Here is a 13,430-nt window from a genome sequence, read left to right as displayed (position 1 = left end):
ACGTGCCAGTAACACTCCCCAACACACCGCAGTGCTCCCCAACATGCTGCAATGCTCCCCAATGCGCCAGTAACACTCCCCAACACACCTGCAGCGCTCCCCAACATGCTGCAATGCTCCCCAACGCGCCAGTAACACTCCCCAACACACCGCAGTGCTCCCCGGTGTGCTGGCAGCACTCCCCAACATGCCAGCAACTCTCCCCAATGCGCCGGCAACACTCCCCAACACACTGCAGCGCTCTCCAACATGCCGCAGCGCTCCCGAACGCGTCAGCAGTGCTCCCCAACCCACTGGTAACACTCCCCAACACTCCACAGCACTCCCCAATGCACCGGCAGCGCTCCCCAATGTGCCACAGCACTCCCCAATGCGCTGGCAGCGCTCCCCAACATGCCGGTAACGCTCCCCAACATGCCGGTAACGCTCCCCAACTGCCGCAGCGCTGCCCCTGAGGACGGGAGGCTGGACCCACACAATGCGCCCCAGCCCAGGAACAGCATGGCTTGGCCCCAGTGCCGAGCGTCATGCTCCATGTGGCAGCCATGCCAGGCTGCCACGCCGGGCCACCACACCGGGCCGCTGGGGAGCCACGCCGGGTCACCAGGTAGCCACAGACAATGGCAAGCCCTGCTGCTCTGCCGGTGGCTCAGCAGCGCTGCTGTCCCTAGCTGACTAGGGCAAGCGGATGGCCGAAGATGGCCCGCCACCAGCGGTCCGTAACGTCCCAGTTAAAGCACCAACCCACACCTTTTATCAACGCAGAAGCAATCAGCTGGAGCTCAGGGCCCCGCACTGCCCTGCTGCTGCCTCCCAGCTGGCCCAGAGGCCGCCGGGGCCCCGCACAGGCCGATAACCGCCACCTGCACAGGCCGGGCCCCACACAGGCCAGGCCCCACCACTCACACAGGCCGATCCCCGCACCGGCCAGGCCCCAGCACAGGCCACCCCCAGCACAGGCCAGCCCCAGCACAGACCAGCCCCAGCACAGGCCGGGCCCCGCACTGGTTGACCCCTCCCCAGGCTGCCTCCCCCGCCAGCAGGTGCTCGGCCCAGGGCTCCAGGCGCCACCCCACCACTTTGGCATGTCTGGAAGCCAGGGTCCCTGAGACCCCAGCAATGCCGGCAGCCACGCTGGCCCCCAGCTTGCCTGGTGTTCCACAGCCTGGGGAATGCATCAGCGGCAGCGCGTGGGGCAGGGGACGCAGGAAGCAAAGTTCAGTAGGTCAGCTGGGCAGCTTTTTAGCCAAATATATATATATATATTTAGTGTTTATGAAAGATTCCTTCCCAATACAGAAATAGCAGTTTTTTCCATTACTGCTCTCTCTTAATATATACATTACTATGGTGCTTTTGAGGAATCTGCCTCAACAATTACACAGAAAGCTCAGAAATAGACCTTTTAATCAGTTGTGAAGAGAAGCCCATGCCCTGCTCCTTATCCTGCAGCCAGGCCCATATCACAGGCTGTGGCAGCCCAAGACATGAAATGAAAGGAAATTAAATTCCTAACATCAAAATGCAGTGACATATTTGCAAAACATCCATTTTCCTGCTTCCACAATTCCTATACCTGCATTCACTTTCCCTTCCTTCAACCTTCCAAGCCCGAGCTCGCCTCCACTCCCTGTGCATCCCTCCCATCCCTCTCTGCTGCCTCCCCCACCCCACACGCCACCTTTGCTTTGTATCTCTTCCCTCAAACTCTACGTTCTGCCTCTCTCCTCCAGTGCTTCTCATACATCTTCTTTTCTTAGAAATACTTTCTCCTCAGCCACATTTTAGTCTCTGCTTAAGCAAAGATATAAAACTACAAATAAAAGTAGCGCATTTTTACTTCTTTCTTAGAAACTGGAAGCCAGGCAAAATTAACCCGATACTGGTTTTCAACACCAGTTCACACTTTCAGCTCTAAAACCTCAGCCTAGAAGTGACAAGCATAAAGCCAAATGAAACCAGTTTCCTTGTCAGTCTGTAGTTCTTTCTAGTAGGCTTGCTTTCCGATGTTTTCATTTATTAAATGGCAAAATAAATAAGAACGCCTAACAACTAATATATTTGATTAAAAAAAAAAGCCTTAGTCTATGCGCAGGTTTTGATACCAACTGAACAATACTGTCTTAGAAACTAATGAAGTTAAAATGATGCAACTTCCTGGCACGTCACACCAGTATCGACGTGCTTACTTCCTCCGTGTTGGATACAGTCCCCTGAGTAACACACAGATGTTTGTGGTGTGGGTTACATGTAAACAGCACCTACACAAACAGCTTTTAATGAATTTCCAATTTTCTGACAATAAATTAAAACAATGACAAAGTCTAATAAAAACAATTTCTTCATATACCTTGGGGTTTTAAGTACCCTGTTCTGATGAAGCATCCTGCCATCATTCTGTAAAAGTATTGCGTTTGGGTGCGTGTAAGTCATTATGCAATTTTTTCTCTTTTTCATTCAAAAATTGCCCTGGCCTCTCTCATCCTCCCAGTGGCCAGAATCAGTTGCACTCAAACTGGCAGTGGCAGTTGTGTTAGTCTTCAGCCAGAGACGATGGCCAGAGCACAGTTCTTACTGCAGAACAGGACTGTTCACTGCTATGTTCATGGAATCAAGGTTGCGGTATGTAACGGCGCTGCGATTTTCTCTTCAGTGACAGTAGTAACAGAGTACTGTACACAGCTAACAAAACCTGTCAGATGTCTGCCAGCACGTATTTATGTTATTAACAAATATAAAAATGGTATAGAACATTTTCCTTAAGACTCAATAACAATTTCCCTGACTGAAATAATAATGTGCGCAGTCTTAATCATTGTGTGGAATGTGAATTACTCTGCAGTAAAAGAGTATCAGCAGAAACCCTACATCCTGAGCGCGGTTGATATCACAAAGAGACTGAAGCACCACTGAAATGCCCAACATACAAAAGCACTCTTTTTGGTGCTTGTGCTGCAGCATTTCCCTGGGAACCTGGATCCCTCATTTTCCAAAATGCTCAGTAGGCATTTCATAACATCATCCAGCTGTTGGCGTAGTCTTGAGGAGTGAGAAGCATCATACCAAGGACTCCGAAAAGAAGGCAACGTCTGCTGTCAGGGCTGCTTTTTTCAGCAATGATGAAAGTTCCTCTATCTCCTGCCCCTGGAATTCTCATTACATTATGATATGCTGCTTCTCCTCTGATGCGTGGCTTTTCTTTGTGGAAGATCCTCACTGTCACTTTCGCAGTTTCTCTGAAATAGAAAGGCCACAATGCTTCAGTCACATAAATGAGGTACCACGCTCCTACACCTGATGTTCTAATATTATTAGTGTATCAGCCATTGAGAAAAGTAGAGCTAATGGAAATGTCACACCGAGTTTCACTCCAGGAGGTCACATGCACTGCAGGGGTCCATCCCCCCACCCCACCACACAGCTGGGCACAAGAGCAGCCATGCGGACTCTCTCTGCAGCTGCTCCTTTCTCCGTCAGACAGCACGGTCACTGCTACACTATCCAAACATAATCTGCTGCCTCCATGCAGCTCCTTTACAGAAGAAATGCGGCTAGCACCTGAAGGGTTTGTTACAGAATCACCAGATCTCCTTGCCCAACATTTCTGTCACAGTGACACAACTTACAGCAGCATTAAAGACACACCAGGGATGCCACTGTCCCGTCCGGTCTCCCACTCAAAACCATTGCCATCCCACTGGGCTGCGTACCCACATAAGGACCACAGAAATAACTGCACAGTAGAACTCGTCCTTCTCTTCTTCCCGTCTGAGAAACATACTTACCAAACTTTCATCTTGCATGAGGACCTTTTTCACCAGCGAACGAGAGAAGTGGTTGCACAATGAGACAATGCGGTAAGAAAGCTACAGAGAGAGGGGAGAATGAGAACTGGACCACATGTATGCAGTGCTGACCTACCCAAACACATTTCATTTATCCACCACGCATTACAATTTTACATTCAAGCTCCGTCTTGCCCTCTGATCGCATCAGGCTTGGGAAGCCTTACATGAGGAGGATTAAAGGCTCACTGTCATACCTTCCATCGTCTTCTAGCATATTGCCTTTTGAAGTTTTCCATGTTAACAACAGATGCTTGCCGAACCAAAGCCTGTCGCTTGTCCACTGGCTGGAAGATAAGAGAGCAATTTTATTGCCTGGCTCCCTTTGGTGCATAAAATACTACGACTCTGTGTGGTCTGGAGCTGGCTGCAAAGAATGCTGGCTGGGGAAGCTGTGGATTTGTACAGGCAAAAGCAGAAGAATCATTCAGAAGAATTCCCCACCTGTACCTGGACAGGACCCTTTAGCTCAAACAAAATCCTAAAACCAGTGTAAAGTGGCGCGGACTTCGCTCCAACCTCCACTTTTCCCTTCTTATTCATAATGATCCATGCACAAAAAAACAAGAAGTCTGGCAACTGCTTTCTAGCTGAAGGGCAGGACGAAGGACAGCCAAACAAAAGCAGGATGTAACTAAGGGGATGCTGGAGGGTGCTAAGGCAATGCTTTCATTTTGTAAAGCTGCTAAGGTGCTTCTCAGTGCACACCAGCTCCAGCTCCATTTTCTCTGGATTGACCTCCTATCAGCTGGCCTTTATCCATGTCCCTCTTTCTCCCAGGCACTGGGAGAGCAACAAAAAGGTTCCACGCTGGCTTGGCAGAAAGGAGACGGAACTGTCGCCAGCACATCAGTGGCACTGTGGCATGCAGCATGCTGCACAGGGGGCTTGCACATTCCTGTTAGAAATCACGACAGAATAAGACTAAACCCAGCATCATCACACTGTTAGGTCCTGGGCTACCTTCCACATTTTGAGATCGAAGTTTTCACATTTTGCCCTTTACAAGGATATTGTAAAAGCAAAGATATCTTTAGGGCCCTTTCCTGATTTCCAGCATGTGGCTCTTCATTTTGTTCTAGCACATCTTTTTTGAATTGTGGTTTTACAGGTTCTTCTTTCACCAGGCTGATTTAAACATCACAGGCAAGTTTGAGGCAGTCACTTCAGATCTGAAGGTGGAGAACATGTGAATTCATGTGAATGTGAAACATGGAATAACTTCGGAGAGCACTAACAACACTCTACAACTCAAATATTAAGGTGGTACCAGAGAGCAGCCCTTTTCCTATGTCTCACAAAGCTGGTCGGTAGAACCCTCTCTGCTCACCAGAACCTCAGGAAGGTTCTCAGTACCCGGCCACTGCCAGCAATCTTCTGCAATTAGTCTGAGCATGACAGATCCCAAGCAAAATCAGAAGGTGGCCCAAGAAAAGTAAATCCATGACCAGCTTTGGTCAACATTGGACTCACCACAGATCACAGAATGGCTGTTTAGAAGGGGTATCTAGAGACCATCTAGTCCAACCCCCTGCTCAGGGAAGGTCAGCTACTGCAGCTTGCCCAGGACCATGTCACACTTGGGTTTCAAAGGATGGGGAATCTGCAGCCCCTCTTGGCAACATGTTCTAGGTGTTTGATTGAACTTTTAGTAAACAAGTTTTTTAGCTTTTTTTAATGCTTAAATGGGATTTCTTTACTTCAATTTATGCCTGTTGCCTCTTGTCTGGTCACTGGACAGGTACCACCAAGTAGAGCCTGGCTCTGTTTTCTTTACTCCATTCCAGCATGTATTTACACAGATTGAGAAGATCCCCCCTCAAGCCTTCTCTTTTTGGCACTAAACAATCCCAGCTCTCCTGGTTTCTCCCCCTTTGATAGACACTCCAATCCCTTAACCATTTTCACAGCATTCCATCAAACTCACCCCAGTATGTTTTGCTGGCATCACTATTACAAAAACAGCTGTCATTTAGTATTAGTGATGAGGATAGATGCTAGAGCATATCCAAAAAACCTGAGGCTTTGTCCTCTAACCACACCCAGAGCGTGAGAGCACAAGGCATTGATATCCTGGAAATAAATGTATGAGGAAAAGATCACAATACCAACGAAAAACAGGAAGAAAAAAATCTAGATATCAGAATTCAGACATGTGCCTAAAATTTTTGGATGCCAATCTGGTGTTAAGGAACAGATGATCCACAAACCCTGACACAGTCCTTCTGAAAACAAAGTGCCTTTGAACTCCAAAACCACACCAAAATCTGCATGGACCGGAAAACTGTATCCGACAGGCTGAGGGGGGGGTGGGGGGCAGGGCAGGGAATTCAAAACCAGATCTGGCAAAAGTGAAAAGGGAAAGGCCAGGAATCAACCCTCCAAAGATTATGGAGTCTATGCAGTGACAGCCATTCCAGCAGTTCTGATCTGCCTATGTAGGAGGTGGATAACCCAGAAATATTTTTACTGAGCTGGACTGGAATCCAACTGCCAAGCCACCAAGCTAGACACCTGAAGAAGCAAGAGTAACAACAGAGGATGGAAGACACATCAGTGATGTTTCAAATATTATTTTTTTCCCAGCAAAATAATTGATAATGTTTATGAGACAACAAATTCACTTTTTTCATCAAATGGTATAGGTGTAGCTTTTGTGCAGGTATCTCAACACCAATTCAAGGAGCCAAGCTTGCAGCTCGGCCTCCTTCTAATTTAGATGTGGGCACCATTTGCATACAACAGCAGTGGGACATTTCAGCATTAAATATCATCTCACACTGCAAACAGTTGGCGTGGTGTGACAAAATGCTGACTAGAAATCAATTGGAAGTGGAAAAAATGTCACTGGCTAAATGTCAGCTGTACAATCATAATGAAAAATTTGAGTGCCCTTTCAGCAGCAGAACCATCGCTGAATCAAAATAGCTCACTTTACAGAACCCCAGACTGTTAGCATCTGCCTCTGCATCTCTAGCAGCCTGCAAACCTGTGACCTTGTCACTCTCTCCGCCAGCAGCATATCCCCCCAAAGGCAGCGTGTCAGTGACTGCCTGAGCTCAGAGAGCACCAGTCTCAAGGGCTGAGGCACCGCAACGTTAACCTCACCCCAGCGCGCTCAGGAACAGGGTGGCCTCATGTAACATTCCTTCTCATCCTGCCAGCACATTTATTCATAAAGAAAATCTCAGTGATTGGAGAATATGAGATCACGGCTGAGGGAAGGCAGACTCTCCTTCTTGAAAGTCTTTTCTGCAGATATTAACTCTCAATAGGCTTTAAGTTACTTTTTAAGAATTAAAAACACTATCCCTCATACAAAATCCAGTGTTCTGCTTCCCCTAGACAGCACCTTGTGGGTGTTCCAGCTCAAAGGAACCTGCAGGAGCGATGACTGAAGCGTTGCAAGAGAATAAAAAAATGGACATAAGTAGAATTTTCAACACTGTTTGTCACAGCAGAGCCCAATTCTCCACAACCATCGACAGCAGCTTCCTAGGGACATCTCCTGGCTACCTACACTACTTCAGAGCCTTTGAAACGTGTACATCTTTTACAACAAAGACGCAACGGAGAGCACATCCAGTTTCCATCTCCAGCCAGTACAACGACAGGAATAACAATACCCCTGTCGAGTAACTGTTTTCAGAACCCTGAATTTTCACCAGCCTCTGCACATCTTTATGACAGCACGGTAGCGGTGGGTCCACTGTACTCTACACAGACTGGATGAGGGTACGCTTTTATTGTTTTATCTCAAAGTAGGAAACATTACTCTTAATAACACGATGAACAACACCAGTTCAATTTAGTTAGGTCACTCACTTCTCTGGAAAAGGAGGAGGGAGGCTGAGCAGTGAAAGGCATAGTCCGATATATTCAAAGATCCGCTCTAAATGGAGGCAAGCAGCGACACGGCGGCACTTGCTACCACCTCGCCAGCTCTGGTAGCAGCAGAGCAGGCACCCTCGGCCAACTCCTACAGCTCAGCAAAGGAGCTGTGAGCTACCGCAGAACCTCGGCTGGCAACTCTCTTCGGCACACAGAAGCGTGACATCTCTTTGTCTGTCACTAACCTCACCACCAGGGAACAACTGTGCACTGCATAAATATTTATTGTGTCCAAAAAAGAGATGGGTACATCTGTGCGTATTAAAACAGTATAGTCAAATTACTTCTTTGAAATACAAGACTGCAGGGCATGATTCAAATTTGGGACAACTCGTCTTTTACTTTCTAAAACTTAAGAAAAAATCTTCACACCGAGAACACTAGTCTCAAATCCCACACCACAGATTAAATTAGTTGTAGCTTTGTCATCCTCTTTAATGTAGGAAGCAAAGGAGAGGTCTACGTTATCACTCATCACTCACAAATTAACATTTGCACTGTAAAATTACATACATGCTTATTTGATCAGTTCATTACAAGCTCCCAACTGTCTTTTGAATAGGGTTTCTTTGGTACAGGAAACTTAGCTGTTGATTAATCTGTTAGTTTGAAATTCAGCTAACATCTTGATGGTAAAAGATTTCACCCTGCATAACAGGCCTAAAAATTAATCTTCACTTTTCTTCATCGGCAGCCATTTCACAGAGAATTTTCACAACACTAGCTAAATGTTACGTTACTGCACCATTTACTTTGTTTTACAGGACAGATTTAACTTTTGCAAATACTTCTCTCCTATGGCTTACAGAACTGCCTGCAGCAGGTCTACATGACTGTTTCCTTCATCCCAACAAAGATTTTCCACAAGACATTTATTAGTTTCCAGGCATCCAGCTTCTAGTAAGGACAGAGTGACCTACCCTTTATTCCAAGTTAATTACTTAGCAATCTTCAGGAATTGTACTACATGAAGAAGTATGATATAGGCAACGCAAAAGGCTGCAGGGTTAGATGTATCCACACCACCATGATAATCTAGCTCCTGCAACTTCAGACACCAAACATGAGGGAAAAAAGCCTTCAGCACTACAAACCACCAGGAACTTAGGAGTTTGGTCAGAATCTTGTGCAATACATCAGAATTTCAATTTTCATTGTAGGTGATGTTTTTGTGTAGAATGTATGCACCAAAAGCTTTTAAAACTGATGTGCATTGAAACAGGCAGCAAACTCCGCACCTAACCTGATCTACATCACTGATTTGATTCTGCTATATCAAGATTCAACCCTGCAAGGAATTCTTCACAGCGAGATCTATTTAACAGCTCCATTAGTGATTCATTAATATCTTTGTTGAAAACAGAGTCAAAGTTCCCATTCACATAGGCTTCATTTTGCAGCTGAAAACTACTCATTAAGTCCTGTATCCACTTGAGTTCCTCAGAAAGTTCCTGACTGAGAGATTCATACTGACTCTGCAGATCAGCATATTTCCTGGTTATGCCTGTAAGACCAGCACCTACAGTCTTGATATCATCCTGTAGGTGTCTTTTCAGGGATTCAATTTTACGGTATTCATACTTCAGCTGAGACAGCTTGTGCCTCACGCTTTCATTCTCTTCTTTATACCAGGCTTCTTTCTCATTATAAATGGAAACCAGAGCATCAATGTCCTCCTGCAGGGAATCGTGGGTTGCAGCCAAAGTGCTGAAACCCCGTTCCGTAAGTGAAATGTCTTCTACTACCCGGGCAAAGCGCTCGAAGTTGATGTAGGTGTTATTGGGAGGCATACTTGAGTGGCACTTTATGGTGTACTCTCTCAGGCGTTTTGTCTTCAGCTGTGTGTTCTCAGCCTTCTTGTTTTCTTGGACTTTTGTTTCTTCTTTCAGCTGGTGAGTCGTCAGACAGAGGAACCAGTATTACTGAATGTTTACAAGACAGTGCAGTAATGCAAAAACTCTACACAAAGGATGCAGCCTGAACTTCCACGATGCTGGAAGATTCTTTGCTCTCACAGATATTCCTTCATGCATGTGATTAAAAGAAAAAAAAAAACAAACACCAACCACACACACAAACCCCAAAATGAATGCAACAAGTGATGTGCATTCATTCCGATGTGGTAAGAGTAAATAACAGGGCCGCAATATATTTTCATATTAATTTTTAGCAGTTAACAGTACTAAAGCTATCAATATTTGTAAGAGGAAAAACAACAACCCTGAAAACACTCCAGTTAATGTTTTGTGCAATGCAAAGCAAAAACTGAATTTCAAACATCCTCATCAGTCATGCTGGGATTAGCTAAATGTATTTTCAATAAGAGTCTTATCCACAAAAGCAAGCAATGTTTGTGATGAAAAAACACATACAGACACACAAATGTAAGCAAACCAGCACACTTGGTACAGCAGTTACATCTTGAGAGAAATTACATTTTCCACATTGGCTGTAGTCAACTCTCAACTCAAACACTAAACCCAACAGGCAGTACATATCCATGCAAACAGAGAAGAAGGATGGAAAAACGCAAAGCCCAGACTACTGTAGGATACTGCAATGTGCATAAATACCAAAGCTTTGTCACCCTTGTTTTGACAGTTTTAACAATTAAAGAAGTCATTTGCCAAAATGCAAGGATTTAGTCAGACCCAACCAGATTCTTCCCGGTGCATCTCTGAGACACCCAGGGTTCTCTATGTACTTGGAGGGCACTTTTCCATTTAACACACCAATAAAAGTGAGAATATCATCTCTGCTTTGCTCATGGTAAAAGATCTGTCTTCTTTATTTGGTCTTACCGTGATCCACGGATGAGACAGAGCTTCCTGAATTGTAAGCCGTTTCCTAAAAAACATCACCACAAAAAAAACCACAGTCTTGAATGAGAAATGTTTGGTACACACGTCCATTAACCTGCACTTCTCCTAGGCTCAATATGAAGTATTTATCGAGACAACACCAGGACTAACTAAAATGTCAGGGTTATGTTTCTCCATGAGGCATACTGCTTTTGTGTAGTTTTGTAACTGTTCTAAGTTTCAGTAAGGAACTGTCCTCACTCCACACAATTTTAATTCTTACTTGATCAGAATCTACCTGTACTTTTTGTGTACCCTTCCATTAAAAGTAATAAAACATTACTTTGTTTTGTTCATCCTACATGCTTAGAAAATTAGTTCTTTCCATATACCTCTGATATGACTGTGTCTGAATCAAGGTACACAACTTTAATTATATCCAAACCACCCTTTGCAACACGATGCTACATCGCTGCAGAGCTGCCGGCTCCTGAAAGCAACATTTCTGCGAGGAACTGATCAAACCAAATCAATCCCAACCTCCTTCTGCACAGTGGCAGTTCCGTAAACGGCACCTTGAGAGCACCAAGAACCAAAGGCAGAAACACAAGGGACTGCCCCCGTATATGTGACAAATACCAGTATCACTGACTTGTCCTTTCCTAAGAGGAGGTTGGCAGACCCATGCAAACCTCTCATCGAACCCCACCTACTCCAAGGCCTGAGGATTTGCAGAAACCTTGACCATTTAACAGCTTGCCTCTTTCTCTCTAATACCTGTTTTCTCCCCTAATGAAGCCATTAGAAAGAACTGCAATGGCCAGACTTCCCTCCAGGACAAAGAGGGTTACAGGGAAGGAGATGCTACTTCTGCATGCTCTTCATTATTAAAAGCAAGAAAAACGAAAAAAAAGGTCTGTAGTTCCTACAAACTGGGAATAAAAACCTGCATAGCTGTCACACAAATTCTAGGTGACTGCAACAGATGCAGAGAGACTTAAGGAACACGTGAAGATTCTTCTGCCCTTGTACTACCGGGAGCGTATTCTGGGATCGTGTCACCTCCTCGCAAGTAGTTCATAACAGATCAAAATATTGGAGTGGTAGTTACCCTGAACTAGAGATTTTGTATCATTTTCTGCCCTTCACCTAACACCCTACTGTACCAGCTTGACTCAGGTGAGAATTCAGTCCTGAAAGTGAAATTTAACTGTGATCTGGTTCCTTTTCTCAGGTCTCTGGGTGCAGTGATCACCTAGGGGCACAGCAGCAGCCTTGCTCTTGAATGGCAACAGCCGCCGCAGGGAAAGCTCTGCAGATCACGCATCAGCCTGCGTTTCAACAGGTTTAACTTGGAGACAAATGGATCTTTCTGAATTTCTACTTACCGTGTATCTTTCACCAGGAGTTTCCGAATAAAATCTTTTGCCAGGTCACTGGTATTGCTGAAAAATTCTTCATCGAATTCATAATTCACAGCTGTGATGTTGGCAAGCGTTTCTTGTTTAGTTTCTCCAAGGAAAGGTGATGCACCACTAAGCCTAGATAAGCCAGAAAGAAGAATCAATTGGAAAAAAACCCAGCGGACATCCCCTAATGAAATAACAGTGACTGTGTAATGTACTCTCAGGGCATTTGTGGATCTTCTGTTGTAGCAGCCATGCCATGTGGGAAATACCAGGCCCAGCTCTGGCTCCCCACACCTGCGGTTATATGTCAGACTCCTCTTGACAGTCTCTAGTGCAGCACTAACGCGTGCACACAGGTAGAAACGCAGTCTCCTCTCCTGAGCGTCTCACTGAAGTCGCTGCTAATCAAACTAGAAAAAGCTGAGGAGAACCTCTGTCCCTGCAAACCCACAAACAATACCAGGCAGAAGCTTCTGGGGTATTGACTCCAAGCAGGTAAAGCAATGTTCCTACAGATTTTCTTTGGGTAGGAAAAGCCGTGCCCCTCTCGCTTTTCTGTCCGCAACGCTACCGCCGAGCTCCCCCGCACAGCGCGTGCAGCCAGGAGACCTGGCCCAGCTGGAACCAGAACAGCGTGCGATGGGCAGCCGGGTGCGTGGCCTTGCCGAGGGGCCAGCTCTGCCGCAGGGGTACAGCCGTGCTGCTCATTGAAAGGAACTCACAAACAAAAGGACACTGGCTGCAATAAACCCAACTGTTTCTGAACACAACACTTCATTCTGTTGGCACTCTGCTCCAACTGCAAGGATATAATGGAGATATCGTAACAATAAAATGCCATTCAGCAATCTGTACTTAGACAGAAAAAGCTGTCACCCTGCTCTGCTTAGCTCTCGACTGTGACTCACGACCTTCATCTTCGATGACGATTTACCTCTGCTCCACAAAACTCAAGTGCCATAACAGATTCCTGGCAGACTCCTCGGGCCCTGCCTCCCCTCCCTCCCTCCCTCCCCCAATCCACGGGGATGCTGACTTGCAAAAGTCTGGTTTACAGGAAATGTTATTTATACCAAGGAAATTGATCTCATCCCTTTTTTAAAGTCTTCTGGGCTATTGTTAGGCTTATCTATTATGTCTAGCTTTGATAGCAGCTTCAGGGTGCAGCAGGCTCAAAACAGACTGCAGACTCCTGGGATCTAAATTCAGGTTTTGAATACTACACTGCTTGCTTATACAATCCTGCTCAACAGACTTTTTACCCCATCTGTACTGCCAGTACCACGCTGACTGGGAATTTGGGGGTAAGGAGAGTTAGACGAGCCCACCTGGGCCATTAAGCCCAGTCCCCGGCCACCACATGTGGCTTCATCCACAGCGTAACCGTTTGAGTGCATGAAGTGTTTCCTCTCCCTCTACAATCACACCATGACACCAAAGCAGCTGACACAGCAAGGCAGTGTGAGGTGCTCCAGCTGTCTTGG

At 45.9% G+C, this 13,430-nt stretch overlaps 1 protein-coding gene across 6 annotated transcripts in view; it reads right to left on the bottom strand.

The window, feature by feature from the left end:
- Positions 1-13,430, bottom strand: part of DAPK2 (death associated protein kinase 2) — a 60,566-nt gene that overhangs the window by 633 nt on the left and 46,503 nt on the right. For 4 of the 6 annotated variants that reach the window (XM_080395604.1, XM_080395603.1, XM_080395605.1 and 1 more), the window contains 3 exons: positions 11,926-12,078; positions 10,538-10,583; positions 7,945-9,625 (listed from right to left, as the gene is read on the bottom strand). In XM_080395604.1, coding sequence (XP_080251730.1) covers positions 8,990-9,625; positions 10,538-10,583; positions 11,926-12,078 — 835 coding nt within the window. In that variant the 3' untranslated portion in view covers positions 7,945-8,989. Of the gene's footprint in view, positions 1-76; positions 3,237-3,785; positions 3,867-4,042; positions 4,133-7,944; positions 9,626-10,537; positions 10,584-11,925; positions 12,079-13,430 lie in introns of those variants that run through there. The other 2 variants (XM_080395608.1, XM_080395607.1) reach the window with 2 other exon arrangements.

Source organism: Falco punctatus (assembly GCF_963210335.1).
Source record: "Falco punctatus genome assembly, chromosome: 7".
Classification (NCBI taxonomy): Eukaryota; Metazoa; Chordata; class Aves; order Falconiformes; family Falconidae; genus Falco; species Falco punctatus.
This window is presented reverse-complemented; position numbering and strand designations above follow the sequence as displayed.